General features: G+C 38.9%; 1 protein-coding gene across 2 annotated transcripts in view; it reads left to right on the top strand.

Moving 5' to 3' along the window:
- Plod2 (procollagen-lysine,2-oxoglutarate 5-dioxygenase 2) overlaps positions 1 to 25,862 on the top strand; it is a 66,072-nt gene that overhangs the window by 21,458 nt on the left and 18,752 nt on the right. For both annotated transcript variants that reach the window (XM_041677434.1, XM_041677435.1), the window contains exons 2-8: positions 7,534 to 7,625; positions 7,943 to 8,079; positions 14,621 to 14,784; positions 17,840 to 17,952; positions 19,939 to 20,002; positions 21,571 to 21,668; positions 24,959 to 25,060. In XM_041677434.1, coding sequence (XP_041533368.1) covers positions 7,534 to 7,625; positions 7,943 to 8,079; positions 14,621 to 14,784; positions 17,840 to 17,952; positions 19,939 to 20,002; positions 21,571 to 21,668; positions 24,959 to 25,060 — 770 coding nt within the window. The remainder of the gene's footprint in view (positions 1 to 7,533; positions 7,626 to 7,942; positions 8,080 to 14,620; positions 14,785 to 17,839; positions 17,953 to 19,938; positions 20,003 to 21,570; positions 21,669 to 24,958; positions 25,061 to 25,862) is intronic.

Genomic DNA, 25,862 nt, shown 5'->3' with positions numbered 1-25,862 from the left:
ACATATATATTACAAAGTGTCTTCTGGGAGTTGTGCATCACTTAAGTATTTGTCTTGGAGACAGCCCACGTATGCTATGTATCCTTGTATCTCTTTGACACCTGAATAATTTCATCATTTAATCTAAAAGATAAATTATAAAGAAGGAAATACCAGTTGTGTGTGTGTGTGTGTGTGTGATATTTTAAGTATTTTGATGGGAAACCTCTGTTAACTAATGACATTGAATTGAGGCGTGGCAACCTGGTCCCCAGGGAAGAAAACCTGGTGATCCAGGTGCTCTCGCTCTCTGCGAGCGCGGTGTTCGCCTGACCCGTTTAGACATTGGAACTTTTACTCCGGTCGTGTGAGTTTCCCCATTTTTCAATTATTAAATTATATCTGTTGTTTTGAGCTGGTCTGATTATTTTAGCGTACCGGTCGTATATGCCTCCAGTATTTTTAAAAGAACTTTTGTGCATGAGTGTTTTAGCAGGCCATGAGCATGCTAAATAAGCAGTCTCAGAGCCAAGGAATAACATTCCCTGTCTGATAGGTCAACCCTTTAAACATAATTCTGTAGTGTTTGCACTGAAATACAGGATGGAAAACAGCTATTCCACTGTCACTGAAGATGATAAGTGAAGTTTAGGATTTTGTTTTCATCAGATTTCAGCAGCCCATGTTTCTGGGTCTTCTTTAATTGGAACATTCTCCTAGAGCATGGTCTCTGAGGTCCAGTACAGCTGACTACGGCCTCTGTTGCAGGGCAGCTCTTACAGTGTGTGAGCTACTGGGAATATATGTTATCTTTATTTATGGTTTTTTGTTTGTTTTATTTTGTTTTAGTCCCTAAATAGTTCCCCTTTTGTATGAGCATAGGGAATATTTTTAGTGCCTGTATAACATACAGAATAAACAGTAACAGGTCAAATGTGTTTCAACAAGCTACATAATCTACTTCCAGATTTTAGGAAGTCTCTGATGAAGCATTTGGTCTGCAGATGGGCTGGTTCATCTTTCTATTTTGGAGACTGTTGATGCCTCTGAAGCCTTGGAATTGGATAATCTATACTCTTACGGGGGTAGGTGGGTGGCAGCTCTTTAATTCATTGATATTAGAATTATATTTAGTGCTCACATTTTGAGATATTTGGAGATATAGAATATGCTGTCATAAATTCTGGAAAATTGCATTGTAATTTAGGACACACATTAGTTTTCTTATGTAGCTCATTTATTTTGGATGCCTTTTATTGTTTTTGGTATTGACACATCTTCCTCAGTTAATGACTCCTCTCTCATCACAGCCAGCTCTCTAAAATTATACAGAAAAAACTTATCCTCCCCCTCTTAAAGGAAATGAGTTACCACAAACAGTGGTTGATTCCTTTCTCCCCTCTTACCCAAGCAGAACTTCTCAGTCCCTCAGCTATTACTGTATAGAATGACTTCCAGATTTCTTCTGCTCTGGTCCGACTTCACACACTCCACTCCTCTATGTAGCTTATCTATGTCTTGTGATTTTAACCCCTGCGGTGGAGCTGACAGATGTTACCTGCCTTGCTAACATGGCTGTTTTCTTTGCTTGCTTTGGCATGAATTTTTTGAGCCTACGTTCAAGTTCGTCAGGTATTGTGTTGTGTTGTGTTTATGTTCATTTTAAAAATTTAACTCAGGCTTTACTTGCTTGAATTGCAGCCCCCTTTAGCACGATCATTCTTTGGTGCCTGAATTTTGTTTTCACATTATAAACTCCAGAAGGAATTTTTTGGATCTCTGTATATAGTTTTTGGCTACCATCCAATCCTTGCGTAATTTTTTATTTCAATGTTTCTGGGAAGGAATTACTGTGGATGTGGGGGAGTGGATCCCCTTCATTTTTCTTCTCATTGTTTATAAAATTGAGATTGGCCTCTTTTAACATTCAAGTCTGAGTAATTGAAGAGAAGCAAAAGCGTGAGCCTTGAGTATCAGATGTTGGTGAGATATTCTTACAAAGTAATTCGGAATGAAGTGTATCTTGTACAGATTAAATAAGTTATATGGCTTATGTTTTATGAATCTTTTTCTTAAGCATGTGAATATTGTTGCAACAAGGGCATTAATTTACCTAAACTTGTCACTGTGTGATGGCCAGGTTTTCTCATTTTAATTTCTGTGATTAGTGGTTGTTGTCATTGCTATAAAGTATTCAATATTTTATATTGAAAATTCCATCTCATGTTAGGGTAGAGTTTTATAGATTTAATATTGCAATCATTTTTACTATAAAATATGTTAATTTTGATTTTAATTGCAACATAAGTGACCTACTTGCATGCTTGAAAATGTCTTTAAGCTTCCACAGGTTTGTGCAAGTTACTTTGTCTTCCAGTCACTATATGGCTACCTATAATAATAAATATAAATCAAATGGCTGCATATATTACCATAAGAAACGGTTTGTAAGGGAAGCAGTATATCCAATACATGCACTGATTATGTTCTGCATTCTAGTATGTGTTCCGTTTAGCTTGAAATAGGTCTATAGAAACTTGTATGGTTTGGAATGTTTGGGGAAGTACCCTTATAATGGCTTCAGTGATGTCTGTCACTGCTTGAAACTTCTGCCAGCTGCCTCTATTGGTCCCAGAAGAGTTGATCTGGCAGAAAGAACTTACTGCCTTCTGCTAGGATAGATTATCATTTGCTTTCTTGCAAATGGCTAGTGACGTCCACCCTGTCATCCACAGTGTGCACACTGCTGTGGCAGCGAGCTTCTCCTGGTTCGTTTGTGCATTTCCCACACTTAGACTTAGAAGGTTGTTGGGAAAGAGATGGGTGACAGGCGCCACCTATTCCGACGACTAGCCCTTCTCTCTGTACACGCTTTATCTTTCCATCTTGCAGCTGAGTGGAAGCTCAGATGAAAACATACTCTTGTCTCCCATTGTCCTTTTGAACTTATGGCCCGTTTATCATGAAAAGTTTCAAAGTTTCAAAAAATAAAAATACCTCCCTAGCCACCTACACTGCAGTGCCTTTAGTTTGTTAGATTGTTTGTGTGGCTCAGTACTTAGCAACGAAATGCTACTGTAAGACCTAGGAAAAGAGGTTTTAAGATTGATTTTTTTTCTATGTATGTTTTACTGTGGGTGTAGGCCATGTGTGCAAGTGCTCACTGGGGCCAGAAAGGGCATTATCAGCAGTTGTCTTAACCACTGGGTCATGTCTCCAGTCCCGCCAAAAACCTTATTTTGTTGTTTTTTTGTTTTGTTTTGTTTTGTAACTTGTATCCCAAAATTACTATTAAACTGATAGCTGCAGGATCCTTACTTTCTCTTTAGACTTCCTCTTTTTCCTTTTGTTTATAAGAAGTGACTTTGTTATTCTGTCCCTGAGATAGTAACTACTCTGTCAGGCAGTGAGCGTTAGTGGGTGACTATGGCATGCTTGCCTTCTGCATGACTTCTGGGCCTGGCATCTATTTGCGGTGTTCTCTGAATTCTGAGTCTTGAAATGATGGACAATCATATAACTAACCAGTTGGCATTCTTGAGGGTATCAGGTCCCTCCTACACCTAGCTCTCAGGGATGCACCAGAAGACTGAGGATTCAGAACTAGTTATCCTCGCACTTCCGAATTTATCAGGCTGTTACTAAGCAAATGCAGCTCTGGGAGATCTCTGGAGAGCCACATGTAGGTCCTCAAGTCTTTCCTGGTGAAGTCAGACAAGACAGGGTTCCTAGCAGCCAGCATGTGTGAGACGTTGGTAACTTGGGTAGCACAGCCGGTGACTGACATTCTCAAGCTCCTTACCATAATTATAAAATGCAGCAAAACAACCAGATGGTCAACAAAAATCACAACCTGGGCAACTTAGGTACAGTGAGCAGTGCTTCAGAATAGGGTTTTCCCCTTGCAAATATTGTAGACAGTGCCTGGGCTCCCACTTTCCAAACACCACCGAGGACCAGCCCTCCAAGCAGGCCTTTCTCAAGAGGGACAGCCCAGGCTTGCCATTCCTTCTCTGCACACACAACATTCCAAAGTTTGCTTTCTACTCTTTGAGCCTTTTCCAGATGAGACCACCTGAAATAGTGGCAACAGACGGACTGTACAGATTGACTCCTACGTTCTCCTCCTTGCTCTGCAAATAGCTTGTTTGGTGACACTAGCTAAGTCCCTTATCCTATTTAAATCTATTCTCCGTACCTGTGAATGCCAGATATTGCTGTGTTTGTAAAAAGTGATTATGTACACATATGCATGTGATATATAAAATCATTTGTCCTGAATCCACTTAGTCAAAATGTTTACACATGCAATATATACATGTTTGGAATTTTTTTGTGCTCCATTGTATGTGCAATTTTATGTATCAATTGATAATAAATTTAAAATGTTTATTAATCCACTGACTACTCAGTGCTGTAGAAAACCTGGTGTTCTAGTTAATGGTTGAGGACATCTTGGCCTTTGGAATACCATCTAGTTGGAAAGAATTTGAACGTAAGTTTTCTGTTCTAATAAATTTGTAAGTGCAGTTTCTGGAGATTGTTAGAAGAGAGCAGGGGAGTATGAAAACCGTATGTGCTCTTGATTGCTGAGTCGTCTCTCTTGCCCTTATGCTGAGTTCTTTTGTGTGTGTGTGTTTGTTTGTTTGGTTTTTTTGAGACCGGGTTTCTCTGTGCAACTGGTGTAACAGCCCTGGGTATCCTGGAACTCACGTTGTAGACCATGCTGGCCTTGAACTCACAGAGATCCGCCTGCCTCTGCTTCCCGAGTGCTGGAACTAAAGGCGTGCGCCAGCGCTGCTCAGCTTTATGTTGAGTTCTTGAATTGGGTGTTGAAAGTTTTCCAGTGGTTCACACCAGCACTTTGTTTTCCTTTCTCTAATATTAATTACTTAGGTTCATTTCTCTTAATAGTGATGCTGAAATGCCGGTGAGAAGGCAGCTATCTGTGGGTGATAGTAGAACACACCTGCCTTTACAGCAGTTGTGGTCATTGTGCATTGGCTATTAGCAACAGCACAGGAGCAATAAGGGTCTTTATTTGCCATATGAATGATAGACAGTGCCACTTGTGAATTTTTATTGGGCTCGCTAACATTTTTATCTTCCTAATGGTCACATTGAATTATGAGTCCTATTAAGATGATAAAATTCTTGTTATTAATTTATGCTAGTAATGGTAAATGTAATGATCTATCCAGTAAAATCTCTGAACTTGTAGCAGTTTTTGATTTATGTAGAAAAAATGGTTTAAAATCATTATAGGAAAAGAGGCTCTTATAAAGTATTCTCTTCGTCTTCCTAAGATCTGGTGCTCTGTTTTAACATGAACTGCGAATGGTGATCTGCCAAATTATTAATCAGTGAAGCCATGTTTTCAATATTAAAGGTGAAATTTATTCGTATTTATTTAGTTTATGTGTTTATATGTATGAGTATATTGTTTATGCCTGTGTTCGTGTGAAAGCAGTCATATCACAGCATTGCAGTATGGAAGTCAGAGGAAAACCCTGGGGTGTTGTTCCTCACCCTTCTACTTTTTTAAATCTGGGTGTTGGGCTAGAAAGATGGCTCAGTAGTTAAGAGCACTGGCTGCTCTTACAGAGAACTTGTCTATTTCCAGCATCCATAAAGCAGGTTTCAACTGTCTGTAACTCCAATTTCAGAAGATCCTAAATTTTCTTCTCTGTCCTTCGCAGGTAGCAGGCACACCTGTGTTATATACACACATGCAGATCGAGCGCCCATACACAGAAAGTAAATAAAACAAATCTTTAACACAAAGACTGGGTGCCACTGCATATGGCCTGCTGGCCGAGAGCTTCTATAGCTTCTCTTGTCTGTGCCGTGTGTCCTCCCCTGTGGAGTATGCTGGCATTACAGACCCTTGTACTGCAGCTGTACCCAGCCTTCCTTGGATTCTAGAGAGCCAGCTCAGGAGGTCACACTTACCCATCTCTCCAACCCTGGAAAATTTTGTTCTCTAAAAATAATAATTTAAAAATATCTTTAAGATACCTTTATTCAGTATCTTAGTTACTGTTCTGTTGCTGTGAAGAATCATAGTGAAGGTAAACCTTCAAAATAAAGCATTTAATTAGGGACTCGCTCACAGTTTTAGATAGTCTGTGATCATCATGGTGGGAAGCAGAAAGGCATGGAGCTGGAGCAGCAGCTGAGAGCTTTACAACCTGGGACCAGGCACCAGGGAGAGATGATGGGGCTGGGGCGGGGGGAACAGACAGACTGACAGAGACAGAGAGACAAAGGCAGATGTTGGACTTGGAATGGGCTTTTGAAACTTCAAAGTCCACGTCAGTAACACCTCCTCCATCAAGGCTATAGATCCGAATCTTTCCCCAACTGTTCCCTGCCTGGTGACTAAGCACTCAAATACACATGAGCCTGTGGTGGCCGTTCTCATCCAAGCTGCCCTACTCAGATCCTCACGCCATTAATTACCAAATGGCTTTATTTTTATTTGCAACATTTATTTATTAAACCAAAAATTTTGTAAGCTACACTTCTTTTTTAACAGAAATCTAAAAATGCATTACTTGTCTTGATGAAAATGTTTTTCCTTTTGTTTTAAATAATGAGTTTATTTTACCTACATTATACTGATTTTCTATAGTAAGTTACTTTTAAAACTTGAGATGCAGAATTACCTTAGTTTATTAAACGATTCCTGTGTTTCATAAATCCTATGACTAAAGATTGTGTATGATTTAGAGGTCATGCAGAACCTTTTCAGTTTTCTTGTATCTCTAGGCAACGGAGAATTAAGAGGGACAACTTGGTTCTTATAATGTTGAGATGTTAGTTTGGCTGTTTTAGTCCATGACTGCTTGTAATTCTGGAAACAGAAATGCTCCCACTCTTTAGTTCTTGCTGGAAAGGATGAGTCTTTTATGAATTTTCCAACATCCTTTTACAGGATAAATATTGTCCATCTGTCTACAATAGCTTTTATAGATATTTGTCAATAAATCCTTAGTGTGTCTGCCTCTATTAAGAAGAGATACTAGACTGAACGAAAGGAAAAGCCACTATAAAAAGCCACTAAAAGGTGCATATTTACTGATGACATTGTTAGCATTGCTAATTTTTGTTTCAATTACTGTTTAATAAACTAAGCAACACATAAGGGATACAAATGTAATGACTTTTAAGATTTCTAGTACAAGATTTTATGAGTAGGAAGAGAAGTAAGACTTTTTCTGAAATCTGCTTTCAATTTGTTACGTTTATTTTAGAGGCTAAGAATTAGACTTGCAGTTAGGCCAATGATTGCTGCTGCTGAGTAGATAGAGCTCACTAGGAGGTCATGTCATAATACGCGTCAAGTCTGGCATGGTTTATAGGTTAAGCTGGCTGATGAAGTGATAGCCACAAAAGTTTAACCCTTACGGGTAAAATAGGCATTTTATGAAAGCTTTTCTCTTGTGTTTGAAATCTCACTTCAGAAGCCGTTTTCGCTAGGCCACTAACGAACATTATTTGCTGTTAAAGTAATTTCTTACTACATGGCTTCTTTTTTTTATTCTTTTGCAGATAAACTACTAGTCATAACTGTAGCAACAAAAGAAAATGATGGATTCCACCGATTTATGAATTCAGCCAAGTATTTCAATTATACTGTGAAGGTATGATTTATCTTTCAATATTGGGACTTGCTAGAAGGTTTCTTCATTTAAGTTTGAAAAACAAGAATAAGAGAAAATGAGAAATACTTTCAGATTCCTATGGGTTAGAGTCAGCTTTTGAAATGTTTGGTATGGTGTATTAGTCGTGGGTGACATTGAAGAATTATGACCTCGTTATATATTAGTTTTCTTTTCTCTAGCATTGTGCTTTTATTATAAATAAATAGTTGGTTACTATCCATGTTTCTTTTGACATTTTTATGCTATTGTGACCATTGGCATTTTCCTCAGGATGAATTTTTTTATTTCATTCATAGGTTCTTGGTCAAGGGCAAGAGTGGAGAGGTGGCGATGGGGTTAATAGTATTGGAGGGGGCCAGAAGGTGAGATTAATGAAAGAAGCCATGGCGCAGTATGCCAGTCAGGAGGATATGGTTATCTTGTTTACTGAATGGTAAGAGAATTATCCTATGTATCCTATGTATTTTGCAGTCTGTATTGTACTACTTTGAAAGATGGAATTTGTAACTGAAGTTTAAATGTTGAATTATTTTACTGACAAAGAATCATTATTGTAATAAGTATATTTTTCTCAGTTATAACTGGTTTCTCTAATAAGCAATCTCTGTTTCTAAGCTCCAACTTAAAAGCAAGATTGTTTTATGCTCATTTTTTTCATTAACAGGAACTTGTTTCTATGTCAAATAAATTTATTATGCACGAAAAAAATCACAAGCTGGGCCAATCTTATATTAAAGGCGATGAGTTCTAATAAGAACTAATGAGAAAAAAAGGCGTAGTTTAAATTAACGTTTTTGTGAAATTCATTTTAATCTTGAGTTAAAAGTGCGATAGAGATCATACTTAAGTACACAATTGAGGGAGACAACCAAATGGATTCTGTTTAACTATGAACAGAAGTATCTTGTAAAATTACAAATACAAGATAGATAAGAGACACTGTGCTGTCAAGAACAAAGACCCTTTCAGGCATTAATTTCTTTGCATTTATTTACTTTTGAACTTGAGCTGAAATTCAAAGGAATACACATCCTAAGCATGCATTTTGCCATTGAGCCATCCCACAGCCCCCTAATACCATTTGAATAGTGCCATATTCTCCTAATTAGTTTGAAATAAGTATACTTTTTCCTAAACTTCTTATGTATCTTAAAAACACCAAGTTGTGCCATTTACGTAACCTCTTTGTGTCTTCCTATTGTTACAGTGTTGGTACTGATCATTCATTTTAAATCCTGTTGCGTTTACCTCATAGGTATAGGAAAGTCATCTTAAGTCTTTTTTTTCGGTACACATTATTTACATATAAAAATAATGGTGGTGGTTCTTTAGCAAAACTATGTGAGGATGGCATAAGCTTTGACATAGAAGTAGAAATAATGACACTCCTGTGCCACACTTAAAACTTCCATCCTTAGAATTTGAGGTCTTCCAAGCAGGAGCTTTGCTTCCTTGTTTGTACCTTTTATTGCAAGATGAATTGTGATATGAAAGGTATGTTATGGCTTGTGCACTGTGAAGTTTTCTACATCATCTAGTATTGCCATGTGTGTGTGTATGTGTGTGTATACATATATACACATTATAGAATATCTAGATTAAATGCTGAATACATTATTTCTTGTACTCACATCACCAAACTTGAACCTGACCACAAGCAAATTTGGATTTCGATTTGCAGTAGATAATCTGCAAATAAGCAACCTCATTGAAAGTAATCTGATTTTTAGGTTCCTGAATTTGAGGAACCCGGTTTTCCCTATGCTTCTTTTTCCAGCCTCCTTTCTTCCCTACTCGTAAGATTTAGTCTTGGAAAGTTGGCAGTATGGGAGCCATCTGTTCCTGACAGACAGAAGGGGGGCGTTATGAGACACCGGTGTCCTGGGGCAGGTCAGTGTGGTTCAGTTCCATTGTATTGAAGACTCAACATGGTAGAAAAGACAAGAGTAAGGAAGGCCCGGTGTCTCTAGGTACAGTCAGGGTCAGCAATGTGTCAGCGGACTGGCTTGATATTCCTGAGAGCAAAGCTTTAAAAGCAATACCTGTAGTTTTACATAAAAAAAAAAAAAAAGGTTTAGTTGATGACGCCTCCTCCCTGGCAGTAGTGACGGCTTGTGCAGACATGAAGGGCTTGTTATTAGTGATGGTCAGGTTTCATTTTCTTAGTAAGAAGGAATCTTAACACACCACTGTGGATCCTTGTTTCTGTACTGTCTAAGTCTAACTCTTTATTTTTTCCAAGAAAGGCTGAAATTGTTAGCTGTCTCTTTAAACTTAGTTAACTGTGGTCAGTTCATTGATGCAAATGTGCTAAAAAAAAATGTTAAATAGGAAATGGGTGTGCTTTCGGTTTTCACACTGTGTGTTCTTTTCGATACTCACTGGTTTTAGTGAGTATAGTCATGGACACACAGAAGTACATGATCTCCAGAGGCTTTGTCAGCATGTGATTGCAGATGTTTGCTATATATGATAGCTGTGACTGTGTGTGTGTGTCTTTATCTTTGTGTGCTGCAGGTACTGAAGGTTTCATAGTGTTGCATTGGGGTCTGTCTCTGGAAATACCAGGATGTGTCTGAGGGTGGAGACCTAAGACATAGTTTTCAGGTGTGGGCCTGCATCTGTTTCATTTTCTTAGTGTTTATTTCAGCCGATAACTTATAGTTAATGGTTCCAATGATTGTAATTTCTGTTGAATTCTATGCATGTGATAATCAGTAAAGAACTGGGTTAGGGAGGAATGGTATAAGTTACAGGAGACTTCTGTGGCTTTTCTCCTAGGCTACGCAATAGCCTTTATATCCTGTTTAGATACGATGTAATTCATTTATTGGTTGAGTCACCTAGTTGTTTATCTTCAAGCTCCTACAGGCCTGGACAGATGATAAAGTCCTGAGTTCAGCTTATAAAGGAGAATATGAACACTGGTATAAGGGAGGCTTTCTTGACGAGGTTCATAGAATAAAATGGGTGTTTTGATGGGTAAGGAGAAGGAAAGGATAGTGAGAGATAACTGGAAATAAATGATATATTCCTTCCATGTTGGTATCTGGAAGAGCTGACGTTGGAAATGGGCCTTGAAAGCAAAACATGTATTTTAGGTAGAAAATACATGTTAAGTAGATGCTCATTATGAAGACACACTTGAATCTACATGCAAGAACTGAGATTAAGTTCCGAATAGGATAGTACCTGGAGATTATTTGTGTGAGCCTGATCCATGTGGATTTTATTTCATAAGACAGGTATCCATAAATGGGTCTTGTGTGGCCAATCATTGTTCTGTAACTCAGGGACCTACACTTTCTTAGCTCGTTTGTGACTGCTTTTATACCAGCCTGGCACAAATAAATTTTTTGATAGAGTCTATATGGCATTCAGAGTCCAAATTGCCTTCTGCAGGCCACTGTAAATATTTGGTGACTCGTATTTTAGGCCATAGCAATTGACTCTGGGGTTTGATGACTTCAAGAGAGTGTTAGACTATTTGAACAAGGAGTGTGAATGACAGGGATGGCAGATCTCAATGAAGGTCCATGGGTAGCCTGTGGGGTCTGTAAATCAATCTGGATCACTGTCTTCAGGGAGAGGAACTGGAGAGTAGAGGTAAGATGGAATCAGTAAGACAAGGCAAAACGATTTTGATGAAAGCTGTCATGAAAAGGGGCGAGTTCTGGATGGATGATGGAATTTTATCCAGTCTGGGTAACTGTGGTTGAAGGTACCACAAAAATAAAATAGAGAAGCACAAACACTCATAAAAGTCTCAACGACCTGTTGGACATGCCTGGGTTCAGTCTTATGGGTTTTGCAGGACTTGGGGCTATTTACCACACTTAAATGTGGAAAGTTTTATTTTATTCTCATATTTAAATAGACTGAGTTCCTGTGAGAATTATTTTATGACCTGTGCGCATTCGATTTTTTGCAAAAAATACATTTTTTTTACATTTTTGTGGTTCAAATAATTTTAAGTAGAAAAACTTTCTTTGAGAAGTTTTAAACAGGCACAAAGACATTTTCTGAGGAATTTTAACAGACACCTGCTAGAATGAAATGGGGAATGTTTCCCCATCCTTACCTTTTTAGCTATGTGTGGTGGCACTTGCCGGTACTGACAGTTCTTGGGAGGTGAAGGCAGAGGGATCATGAGTTCAGGGCCAGCCTGGGCTTCCTAGTGTGTTCTTGGCTTGCCTCGACTACTTAAGACCCTTTCTCGGAAAAAAGAAGTATTTTACATTTTTAGCCATACTAATATTCTTACTTGTATGAAAATAATTTTTTCATGGACCTTTAAAGAATTATATTTTAAAAGTAATGTTTATAAAGTTCTAACTTATCAAATTAAACCTCATACTCCTTGTATAAGCTATTGACCTCATTAATAGTCTGAGATACAGTTCTTCACTAGAGTTTCAAAGATGAAAAGCATTTGCTTCCCAAATGGTAACTTTTGGGAGGCAGTAGTGGGGATGAAAGCCAGACTTCCCTTACTGGAGGCCAGTGGTGAACCTGGAGTTAAACTTCCAGCCTCACTGAGTACATGGTGCTACTTTCACACCTCTAAGGTTAGATTAGAAATCATGGTTCTTTGACCTAGCAAGCTACATTTCCTTACTGTTTTCAGAGACTGTCTTGGCCTCCTGAGGGTCACTGTATACCTGACTCAGAGTTTGAATTTTAGCATCATCTTATTTTTTCTTTCTAACACACACGCACACACACACCACCACAACAACAACTAGTGCTTTGGAATAAAACAAGTATGTTAAAGGTAGGACTGATGAATCCCAGCCCCAGGGAGGCAGAGGCAGGCGGATCTCTGTGAGTTTGAGGCCAGCCTGGTCTACAAGAGCTAGGTCCAGGACAGGCTCCAAAGCAACACATAGAATCCCTGTCACAAAAAAACAAAACAAAACAATCACATATCTTTAAAGCTTATTTTAAGCTCTCTCTCTCTCTCTCTCTCTCTCTCTCTCACACACACACACACACACACACACACACACACACACACTCAATCTTGCTCTGACTTTTCTAAGCAGTTCCTCCTCCAGTTAATAACCAGCAGCTGTCTTGTTTGCTTACACACGTACAGTGTGCTAGCAGCTGTTAATTAACAACATTTCTAGTCTCTTACCCTGACTTATGACTAAGGAATTAAACATGGTTAAGCAACAGGCTTGGTGCTCCCATAGCTGACAGCAAAGCTTGGATCAGACTTCAACCATGTGCTATGATAGACCGTTGACTGTGCTCTTAGTACTGCTAACAACATCTTGCCTATTGATTGTGAAAAGACAAAAACTTATTCTACTATGTACCATGTGTCTGTAATCTTTGTGTCAGTCTGCCCATCTGGATTTTCATGAGCAGAAACTTAATTTTGGCATGCAATAATTCATAGTAGAAATAAAAGTAACAGATAAAATTTAAATTTTCTAGAACAATCACAAGTAAGAAATTAGCTGATGTCAACATTGCTTTTAGCAATGTTTTTATTAAAAAGGGGGAGATGTCAACAATCGTGGATTATGTGAGTAATTTCAGCCCTTGGGGTGGAGGTAGGAGGATTTCAAGTTTGGGGAATTCTGGGATATATTGTGGGACTCGTCCCAAAATAAATTAGTAGATACCAATTTTGTTAAACAGAATTATAGAATTTAGTTGTGCAGTTTTTACTCATCTTTGAGTTCGCTGCTCTATATTGTAAAGTACGTGCTTTAACTAGTAAGCACCGTGCAGAGGAACGAGCAGTGCGGGGCTGACAGTGTCCTTTATAAAGGACAGGACCTGCTGCTGATGTCCTAGTTCCGTCACACTGCTGGACAGAGTGAGTCATGTGGCATGTCTTCCTTCGCAGTACTTTCAACTAGGGATTGCCATGTGTTCAACTTACATGAACGATACCACTGTTAAAGGGACAGGTATTGTGTCTGCCAAGAGCCTAGTGGAGAACAGAAAGTTACAGCATTTTTGCTAAAGGTTACCTCAAATATTTTTTGGCTTTAAAAAATATGTCATAGAGATAAGCAACAATGTGTTTTATTTTGATAAAAAATATAAGTACATTGAACTAAAAATTACTAAGTCTTACATGTGCATAGCCAGTGAATACAACTGGAACGCACAGATGGAGTAGCTGTGTCTTCCTGACGGGTTCTAATAGTGCATCTGCACTGTTAGCTACTAAGGAGTCCTTTGCAGATCTCAAGTGTATGAGCTTGCCCTTCGCGTTGGCTGCCTAGAATAAGATTATCTTAGTGTCCTGCAGGCATTTGGATTTCAGGTACACTGATGTAAAAACAAATACAGATAAATTTGACGCTGTAATAAGCTGGGACTTTCTTCGGAGAGTTTACGTTTCTCATAATGGTTTTCGCAGTTAATTTTCTGTTGGGTTGTGATTCAGTGAACAAATAAAGTCCAGGAAAAAAAAAACTGGGAAAACATTAGACCTTAAATTATTTCATTAATTTTAGCCTTGATTGAATTTTATGGAGCTGTAAAAAGATGAGTTGTCTGATGAAGAGTCCATATTGCATAGAATATGCTGACGACAGTGTGAGACACTTATCTAAACCAGTTTTCAGAGATAATCGTGGATTGCTGTACATGTCCCTGAAACATTTGACTCTTAAGATGGAAACTTTTATAAGTGTTTATGCCTGTGCCTACAATTTATATGAATCGTAACACTTGCACACTGACTTACAATTTTTATTTTGGAGTTAAATTATTATCTATATGAAAAATATCACATATTTGTATTTCATTTGTCAATATAGAGTAAAACCAAAATCTAATGTAGTTTATATGATGTGAGGTGGAGGAGGTTGCCTGACTTGTTCTCTAGTCAGATAAGTTAATCCTGTGTGGATTCTAAATTCTCCTTTTTAGGGGTTTTTTTCTTCGTTGTGTGTTTAAATTCTGAACCATACCATGCATTCTAAAGATTTTTTTTTCTGAAACAGTTTTGATGTTATATTTGCTGGTGGGCCTGAAGAAGTCCTGAAAAAGTTTCAAAAGACAAATCACAAAATTGTCTTCGCAGCCGACGGGATTCTGTGGCCAGATAAGCGGCTGGCAGACAAGTACCCTGTCGTGCACATTGGAAAGCGGTACCTGAACTCGGGAGGTATGAACGATGCTGCTCTAGACGGGAGGCATCCAGCCTCACAGCCATGATCGTGCTATGATAGCTCTGAAAGCTCGTGTGCATCCCCATGCCATAGCCATGTGTGTAGGCCATTGGGGATGTCTGAACTTCCATGGTGCAAGTGAGAATTCACATCTTCTGATTACCATTTATTGAGAGGTTTGGGGTCGAGGACATTAAGTTTAGTGCACATGATTAAAAACAGCCACTTGTTAATGTGATCTGCTTTAAAATACATTGTGTTGAATTGCTTATTTTGGCGTTGTAGCCAACATTTTAAATAGTGTCTGAGTGTATAGAAATGTTGCATTCTCTAGCGAGTCACCACAGATTAATTAACAATGATCACACACACGCCCTTAATGATAAATGAAAATTTGACTTTGGGTGTATTGTGACTACAGAATTTGTTTTTCTTGAACTGAGGTAAATGTAAGCACATTAGGAAGGAGGACACGTGTTTTGTGCAAGAGTGACCTGTGAAAACCCTAATTTGGTTTCAAATGAGTGAGTTGATTTAGTGTATAAAAGCAAAATTAAAAGTTGCAGATAAAAAACCAAGCATCAAGTTAGGCATTTACAATATGCAACAGTACCCAGGCTGAGAGTGCAAACAAGGAGACACCATTGTCAAGTCAAGACTCACAGCATCCTGCAGAAATGGACTGAGGAAGAAGCAGCAGTACAGGGTTGCTGAGAATCCCTCCCTCAGTGAGCTTCTGGTTTCCTGTTGCATTATGGGATAAACAATGGTAACCAATGTTGGTTTAAGCTGTTCAGTTAAACACTATGTTTACTGCCTTAGCTGTTAACTGTCTTTCCCATTTCAGTGCCAGGGGTCATCCTGGCCCAGGACATAGTTTTGCATATATGTGATGAAAATGTGCTTGAATCTAACACAAAAGAGGACTCTTAGCAGTTCAGCAAGCTTAAATATGACATGCTAGTTTACCAGTATAGTGTATATTATAGCATGGCAGAGAGATAAGTTAGGTCCAGTTGCAAGCCATGTTGGGAAGTGGGTGTTTGGAGCAGTCTTTGATCCACAGTGGATCTTGTTCAAGCAGCTCCATAAATACTGTTTGAGGTAAGCATGTGTGGGCAGCAGACATAGCTTAGTCATCTATGGTGACAAGCTTGTCATTTCTCTGCAGTGACTCAAGCTCAGCCTTTACATCTCTGACATTTTACCCATCCACCCCACAGTCATAATTTAGAACCTCTCAGTCTGTATGAATCATGTTAGCCTGTACTTTTAGCTCCCCTTTCTGCCATCCCAACACATACTGTCTGTGCCTTGGGGACCTCTTGACCCTTGTATATTTTACCAGATTGTTCACCATCTCTGAGGGGCATTGTATTCAAGTTAGTATCTAGGATTGGCTGTCTTAGTCTGCTGACCTCACTGCCTTGCTATGAGCTGCCTGCTCACTCTTTCCCCTTTGGAGTTATTGCCATGGATATGGTGCTGTTCCTGTGCCCTGACCACTGAGCTATCAAGCCCTCAGTCACAATAAATAGCCCATTTTGCAGTTTAGCCCTCATTAGAGGTTTTAAAACGTGAATTTTAAAGATGATGAATAGCTTTGGATTAGGTTGTATTTTTTCATTCAATTATTTTTTTCCTGGAAAATTCATGCACATGATATTCTATGGTAGACATTCTTCTGGATAGCAAGCAGTATAGCCACTGAGGGAAATTTCTGAGGGACTGTCAGTGCTGTGGAAATGATAGCCATTAGCAGGTAAGTGCTACTGTCACACCTAACACAGGGAAAGTCCTCACAGATAAAACACCAAGCTTCTGTCTCCACGGATTATCAGGGAGCGGATAGCAGCATGAGCGTGTGCAGTCAGAGTGTGTGATTGCACAGTTTGTGAGAGACATTTAAAGGACATGAGTTGTGATTTAGTAAAAATGTACCACTTAGTTTTAAGACATGTTAATTGAAAGAATAATAAATTATGAATACATCTGAATGTAATTTTATTTCACTTACCTAGATGTATTTGGCCTTAGAAGAAGGGCAAGGAAGCAATTTTTTATAAGACAATAATATAAGTCAGTGAAAATGACACATCAATTTTTTTATTATTGAGGATTATTCATAGTAATTAAAAATACATTGTCAGGCTCGAGAGATGGTCTGTGGCTAAATGCTCCCTGCTTGTCCAGTTCCTGCCATCCCCATCCCATTGGTGAGCTCACAAGTCTTGTAACTCTAAGTCAGGGGGACCTGACGTTGTCTTCTGACCTCTGTGAGCACCTGCACACTCATGGCTCACATACAAACAAGCAGGCAAAATAAAATAAACTTTTTTTTTTTTAAACTGTGGTCTGTGTGTGGTGAGTTGTCTTTCGGTGAAGCAGAGCAGCTGGTTGCATGGCTAAAACTCGGGAATACCTAGAAAATGACCTCGTTGTCTCTGTCTTTATAGATATGTGCTATTGGCAGATTCATCACAGAGGCTCGAGGCCAAGGGGAAGACTTCAATTTTAGATTTCCTTATTCCAGACAATGACATATAAAATCTAGCCAGAAAAATGATCTACCAGGCACAGTAAGACTGGTTTCAAGTAATGGAAAACATTCCCAAAATTCCTGGATAGAAAGTTTCTTCAGGATTTTTGTAGTTGATGACAATCCACATTCTTTGCCTACGCTGGAATCTTGGCACAGTGGGAGACATTTCCTTCATTCAGAAGTAGTGGTTCCTTTTCAGAGGGTTCAAGAAGGGCCATTCACAAGGTCTAGAGGAATTCCATCTCACCCTGCTCTGTCCCCAGTTAGCCTTACCTTAGTAACCTCGCAAAGTTCTTATTTATCAGTTAACTTCAGGAATGCATATATTTAAAAGCATCTTTGATTAGCTTGCTTTGTATTATAATTAGTCTTGTCTCTCCATTTTAGCCTACATGCGTAAACATTGGACCTCATGACTTTGCAGCTTTGTCAGCTGTTCGAATGAACTAACGATGACATATGCTTGGGTCTTTGAATTCTGAGCTGTCTGCTGTGTTTGTGTGTTGCAGGCTTCATGGGCTATGCTCCGTACATCAGTCGTCTTGTCCAGCAGTGGAATCTGCAGGATAACGACGATGATCAGCTCTTCTACACAAAAATTTACATCGACCCAGTGAAGAGGGTGAGGGAGAGCTTGCAGTTTCTCTTCTTGTTGCTTTGCTTGCTTTGATTTTTATATTTTCCTCAGGGAGGAGTCAAAAACAAAAAGATTTTGGGAAACTGAATTATTTTTGTTGGTATCGCAATTCAAACTCTCCACATCCATGGAATAAGTACTGAGTAGGTGACTTCGGTCTCCCTCCTTTGGATATGAGAAGTGTCTGATTGTCTCTGTCTCTCTCAGTGGCTGAGTCAAAAATCTTGCCCAACTTAGGTTCGTTAGAGAGGAAAAAAAATAGGTCTTAGACTCTGTTATTTGCCGTGTTGTGTGGAAACACATCAAATGACTAGGAAAATTCCGGGCCAACCTCTACCAGCATGCAGCCTCAGCTGCTGTGCCACTGCCAGGTCTCTTGAGAGCAGAATGGGAGAAATAAGTAAAGTTGCTGCGCTTGGAGACCAAAACCAGCTCCAGACAATGATGTCTTTGTGGAGCAGACATCTATCATTAAGATACAATGTTCTAGCAATAACACTTTTAAACGTCTACCATGGTGCATGGCAATACTTTGTTTGATACTTTGAAGTGGCATATGGATAAGCCCACTGAAAAAGAGTTTGTCACACTGGAATGAACATCTCTGTAAGACTTGTTGGAGTTTGAGGGTGCCTCACCATCGTCCAGGTTACTGGTATTGCAGATATAGCATGGGACATGGTCCTGTGTAGACAGATCTCATTGGGTTTTATAGCCAGCTGGAGGACTAAGAATGTTTGCAAAGGGACTGAGCAGGTGGCTAAGTGGGTAAAACATTTGCCTTGTCAGCTTGACAACCAAGTTGGGATTCTCAGTACTGCATAAATGCCAAACAGGCTCACAGTTCTGAGAAACAGCTGGAGGTCCCTAGACAGCTGGCTAGCTAGATTAGCTAGAACTCTAGATTCAAGTGAGAGACCTTGTCTCCACATTAGGTAGAAAGCAATTAAAAAAGATAGTCAATGTCTATTTCCGGCTTCTAAATACATTTATACTCACACTCAGGCAAACACACACACACACACACACACACAACATACATGTATATACTGACCAAAAAGGGGGGAAACAGAAAAAAAGTGCTTTAGAGTATAAATTATGGAATGAATAGATTATGAAATTCCAGAGATTATGGCCTGAGATTCTAGGGGCCAGAGACAGAGCCTCATTTCCTAATAAAAATATTGTAATTATCACAAATACACTAACTAAACATAGTAGTGGGCTAAATAAGGAATATATTTGTCAATGTGTTTATTTTTTCCTCTGAGATAGTGTCGGTTGCAACAATGGTGTGCTGCTTTCCAGCAAGGTAGCTCTTGTCTGTTCCACACTATATGTGGAGTGTGGATTTTCAGTGTCTCTGTGACCAGATGGCTGTCGGAGCCCTGGTCATGACAGTCAGACAGATAAAATGCAGGTTGGTTGAAAAAAACAAAAAAGTGCCATTTAAATTCTTGAGGTCTCCTTAGCTAGCCTTTCAGGAAGAGTCAGGAAGTGCACTTAACATATCATGTAACTACACATAACACATAAATGCAATTTCATGCTTTTCCCAATACATACGCCATACTGAAAATCTGGGGACTGTTAAAACCGAGTCTGCCACTAACTTTATAGAGAGAGTTCATAAGATTGATTTAATCTTTAATTCAGAGAAAAAAAGAGGAAACTGTAATTTGAAAAAAAATTATTTTAAATGGTGTGAAGTTACATTTTGTTCATTTTCTGTGCATTTGTGATGTTTCTTGCATTGTGACTTCTGCACCCTGACAGCAGGGAATCAAGGCCTGTCTGTGTGTGCGTCTACCTACAGTGCTGTCTGTCTTAGACATCTGAATCTTTTCCTTAATACACTGAGCAAGTATTTTAAGCTGTAAATTACCCCAGCGATGCATAATCAATTTGACCATGTTGGTGGTTGTTTCTGTTATAATTTTTCAATGTTGCCTATTTCCTTTACTTTTTTAGGAAGCATTTAACATCACATTGGATCACAAATGCAAAATTTTCCAGGCCTTGAATGGAGCTACAGGTACAGATACATACACTGTCTTCTCATAGTTGTGAATGCCTGTATTCAGCATTCTCTTCTGCAGTAAACCATTTGGAGCTATGACCAAGGTGCCAGCCTCTAAAATGTTTAAAAAAATCAAACACTGAACTTAATTTGATGTTTTCATATAGTTTAGAAAATTCCATTCCTATTACGAATATGCTTCTGCAGAGTGTGTGTATGCTTATGGCTATCTGCATCAAGTGTGTGCACATTTGTGAGAATACTTATAGTGTGTCTATAAACCTACACACTTAGAAGTATACTGTGTGCTCATACCTGCACATTCATGAATACACTCTTACAGAGCATGCTCACTCTGAGTACACATATGCGTACATACAAAGATCATGTATACAGTGACATACTTGTGGGTAGATGTACAAAGTATGTGTACACACATGAACTTCACATGACTTTACTCAGAACATGTGTTCACACTGACAGACAAGGGAGTACACTCTTAACAGAGTATGCACACATACCGAACTATGTGTTAGTACAATCCCATAGTGGCTGCACATAACAACCTGCACATTTATGAATATATACACAATGTGTGCACACACCTACATCTTTGAGTACACTCAAAAAGCATGCGTGCACACCAGTTTATATGTGAATACACTCTCACAGAGCATAGGGGCATACATGTACACTTGTAAATACACAAGCAAACATGTTTGCATACTTGTGAGTGCATGTACAGAGTGTGTGCGCGCATTTGTGATATATACAGAGCATGTGCACAAACCTGCACATGAATGTGCATATATCACGTATATATACCTGCACATTTTTAAGTACTGCCTCAAGAACATGTGAATAAACCTGGATAACTATGAATGAACATATAGTGTGTGCACACAACTACACACTTTTGATTACTCACACAGAACTTGTTGACACAGTTACATATTTTTGAGTACGCACACAGAGAACATGTCCATACCAGCATATGTAGGTACATCTGCACAGAGATTGCCATGAACATACTTGTGAGTATTCTTGATGTTTTAATTTATGTACTAAAACTCAAAATATTTTTATTTATTAATGCATATTATTTAAAAAGTTAAGAATATGTTATAGTTCTATACAGTTCATGGTGCTGTCCATAGAGTGATTAGGTTCTTGGGATAGAAGGCCAATTGAGAGCTGCACATCTGTCAGATGGCCAGTCAGCTGTGAAAGTCTTGCTTATGCCAGGCAATGCACCTTCGCCATACACACATTGCTTGCTCTTTCTAGAATAAGCATTCAATCCCGGTCTGGGTCCACTACAGATAAGTTGTGATAGTGGCTCCAGCTGGTGCCACACTGCTGGCAAACACATCAGTGACCAGCAAAGCACTCGACAACCCGGCTTAGTGCTCGGGTATTTGGTTGGAATCAACCTGTGACTACCTGTACCCTTCTTCAATTTGGAAAACTGCTGACTTGGGCAAGATAGTTTCTATGCATTGAAAAATGTGATTGTGTGTCTTGGAAATCCATAGACCTACGAATGTTTGAAGTTAAGGAAAACTTTTCTCTTTTTAACCCAGATGAGGTGGTTTTAAAATTTGAGAATGGCAAAAGCAGAGTGAAGAACACGTTCTATGAAACACTGCCAGTAGCCATTAGTGGGAATGGGCCCACCAAAGTAAGTACCTATACCCATTAGCCAAAGTAAGTACCTGTACCCATTAGCTGGTTGTCGGTTTCTCTGAGTTGGACTATGGAACAATATGAGAGGGTCATCATCTCTTTAAAACAGGTTCTTTGAAAAACTTGAATGTGGACAGTTTATTTGCGTTGTCTTTTATGCAGTGTAGCATCTGACCTAAAATAAACAGGGTTTTCTCTTAGCAAGATTATGACCTTCTATTCTATAGATACATACTTCACTTTAGTGACTACCGTTTTAGGAACAGTAACGATCAGAGACCCAGAGAGCAACCCTTATTCCCCTAATTGTTCAGAGATCCTAGAAGAATCACATGTGCTGCACATGAAAAGAAATAATTTCTTTAAATAATCCGATTTATAATAAAATCAATGACCTTAATCCATGCCCCCAAATCATAGTTCTTAGCTGCTGCGACCTTGACTAATGGCTGGATGGGGCGGGGATGGGCCCTCGGTGAGTGCAGATGACATCATATTTGGATATACTTTGAAGAGGACTCAGGAAAGTTCTTGCTCGGTGCCCAGGAACTCAAGGCAGCCTCGCCCTTCAGCAGCTTTCCACACCTTCCCCAGCGGCCAGCAGAAATGTCCACAGTTGTTACGAGGGAAACAGATGCCCTGGTGTATGGGTATTGGGAGGAGATGGGCGATCTCTGCCATGGGATGACAAATACCAGGACATTTCCCATCAGTAGTACTGTTTCCCAGCATTTACTACTCTGGAAAAAGGGTAGAAGGTGGAAAGTTACAAAATCGAGCTTTATTTCTGAAAACTGAAAGCTTTGCTTCTTTGTGCTTTACCCCTTAGGACTGGTGGCCATTTTCACATTCATACAGGGAATCTAGAATTCATGGCACAAATATTAAATTTTGATGTTATTTCTTAGTGGGAAAAGGGTCAGTCCTTAAATGTGAGGATTTTTAATGTGTCCAGCAATTTCAGGGACTTTTACTTCCTTTAAAAATATTTTCAAGGACATTCTAATGAAGATTATGTATTTTGTAATTTTCATGTCCTTTCAAAGTAACATGTATTACGCAGCTCATTATATATATATATATATATATATTATAATGTATATACGTGTGTCTTATTTTAGTACTCACCTTTATTATTTGTCAATCAGAAGTACTTTCTGTGTCTTGTTTTTGTTTTTTTTATGCACTTTAAATGCTCCATTGTTCCCTACCCCTCTTTGAGAGGATGTCACTGTGTAGTATTGGCTAGCATTTACCTCGCCTTGTAGACCAGGCTGACTTTGAACTCAAGGAGATTCACCTGCATCTGCCTCTGGAGTGCTGGGGTTAAAGGTGTGCACCAGAACCATACCCAGCCATACTGACTCTTGGAATGTCATAATGACTGTCATGACATATGGTTTCTGACTTCTGAGGTCCCATATCATCCAGAGCTGTTGTGGTGCTTATCCATTTCTTAGGTTTACAGAGGTTCAATGTATCCACCTCTATAGCATTTAGGTAGCACAAAGGCTTTCCTGTGCTAATGCAGTTTCCTGGCTTTAGCATTTTCTGATTGAAATTTCTGTGTTGTAGAAATATTTGATAGACCTAGGAAAGGACACTGGCAGAATGGCCGAGTTAGCTCCCTGTGTGCTGTACTTTAGGGTCTTAAGAAGCTAGAAATAGCTTGTGAGCACTTACTTATGTGCTCTCATTCTGTCTTTAAAATGTTTGGCTTTTTCTTTTGAATGTCTTACTTTTGCCATGTTAAAAAAAAAAAAAGCAACGACAAGGAAAGCATGATTAGATGGCAGTGGTGGCACCTGCCTTTAATCTCAGCACTCATGAGAGGCAGAGGCAGGTAGATCTCTGCAAGTTCTGGGGGTGCATGGTCTACAGAGGGAGTTCCAGGGCAGCCATAGCTACACAGAGAAACCCTGTCTCAAAGCAAAAACAGAAACAAACAAGCAAATATGAAAAACATGATTATATGAGCATAATGAGGATTTGAAGTGTGTTCTTACAGTGGTAATGTAATTTAACAACAGACACTGTGTGGTATCAAGATTGCAAAGCATGTAGGAACTTTCGTATACATCTAGAGAATGATTCTGCAATGTCCCAATTTCAGAAAGGTTCAAGATATTTTGAGGGCTCAAAGGGAATTGTAATCTGCTTGTTTCTTGTGCCAACTTCCTCCCTTTACTGACTACCCTTCAAAATATAAAATCACAGTTTTTACAAAATGAGATAAATCTCAATAGATAATTAAAAGAGAGGGGCTAGTCAGAGAGGAGATGCCCTCTCAGATGGGTAAGCAGTCTCCACTGCTGCTTTTCTTTGGTTTGTGGAATGACTGTCTTAATCCCTTGTTGCATTAGTCCTCTGAGCAGCACCCCGAAGCCTGGCTGACAGAAGCATCTCTATGATGTAGGATGTCCTTCTGTATATGTGTTGCTTTTATTGTTTGATGAATAAAGCTGTTTTGGTCAGTGGCTTAGCAGAGTACATCCAGGCAGGAAATCTGAACAGAAAATATATAGACAAAGTAGGCAGAATTAAGGTGTATCTTGTAGCTGCTGAAGGAGACAGACATAGGAACCTTACTGGTAGGCCACAGCCTCATGGTGATACATAAATTAATAGAAATGGGTTAAATTAAAATGCATGAACTAGCTAGGAATATACCTAAGCTATTGGCCAAACAGTGTTGTAGTTAGTATAGTTTCTGTGTGATTATTTGGGTCTGCACAGCTGGAAAATGAACAAGCAGGCTCCGTTTACGTCTCCAGAAATAGCTTGTGTTCTTTGGTGATAAAGCTGCCTCACTCGTTGTTCTATGTAATGTGTTTGGTGAGAAGTCACCTTACCCTTGGCCCATTTTCTGCAGGTAATGGGTCAGTTTAAATGTCTGTGCTGGACATTTAAACATGTTTATCTCATTACTGCATACTTGAATCATGATGGTTTGTATAAATGTCTTAATTGTTCCTTTAAAAGTTTACTTGGCCTATTTTTTTTTTTTTGGTTACAATGGCAAATTCTAGTATTCCCTTACATCAAGTTATATCAAATAATACGAATTTTATCTTTTATAACAACTTGGTCATTTCTAGACACAGTGTGTAGAACTTAATGATTCATCACCTGAAGAATGTATATATATGTTGGTGATAAATGTTAGTGTGATTGGGGAATTTTGCCAGATGCAGACAAGAATTCTCTGAAGCTATGTAATTGTATAGTGACAACTTGGTGCCTACAGACTGCTTCTGTTCATCTGTTTTTTCCTGCATTTATTAGATTCTTCAGAATTACTTTGGAAACTATGTTCCTAATTCATGGACACAGGAAAGTGGCTGTGCTCTTTGTGACTTTGACACAATTGACTTGTCTGCAGTGGATGTAAGTGGAATTTATGTGTATGAACATACATCAGAAATCTACATTGTCATGAGATGCAGTGACACAGGAAAAGGGCAAATTGTTCTATAGTTTCCCTCGTATGTTTGATGATGATTTCTAATGTGAAAGTACCGTGACTTAGAAAATCTAGAAGCCTGTGCTTTCGATTATTTTGAAAGCACTGACAGCTAAAAGTTGACCTTATTTGCCGTAAGCAGACTGAGCAACTGACAGCGTGCCAGTGAAGTCAGAGCAACACTGGTAAAAATAAAGACCCCAGAGACGTGTGACTGCAGCAGCTGTGGAATAGCAAGGTCCCACGACACAGGGCACTGGAACTCTGTAAACTAGTGCTTGATTTCTCACCACAGTCTGAAGGGAGGATAAAAAGTAAATTGTCTACATTTAGTAACTTCTGAATAGAACTCTATGTCACTTGAAAGGAAGGTTTTTGGCCAGACTTTGAAGCAACAAACTAAATGTTTCCTTTCTGGAAAGAGGGCCAAAGCAGTTCTGAATGAATCCGCACCATGGAGATGTTTAAACACTTGTCTTGATACTTTTTGCAGAAAATGGTGTCCTCTGGAAGGAGAATCAATTCCTTCTGTTTGGATTTTCCCTTTTAATTTAAACTTTCTGATTCAAGGATAAAATGTTAGTGTTGAGGTTTTTATTCAGCATATAAATAATGTTTTTTGCATATAAATAATTTGGTTTCGGCGCTTGACTTACAACTTATTAAATTGTTCTAGAAAGGGAAAATTACTTATTCCTAAATATAATAAAATTCTGTAGTTCTCAA

Source organism: Microtus oregoni, unplaced genomic scaffold (assembly GCF_018167655.1).
Source record: "Microtus oregoni isolate MIOR12 unplaced genomic scaffold, Mior012 000028F_ref0000031, whole genome shotgun sequence".
Lineage (NCBI taxonomy): Eukaryota > Metazoa > Chordata > Mammalia > Rodentia > Cricetidae > Microtus > Microtus oregoni.
The sequence above is the reverse complement of the archived record's forward strand: the minus strand, read 5'-3'. Positions and strand labels throughout refer to the sequence as shown.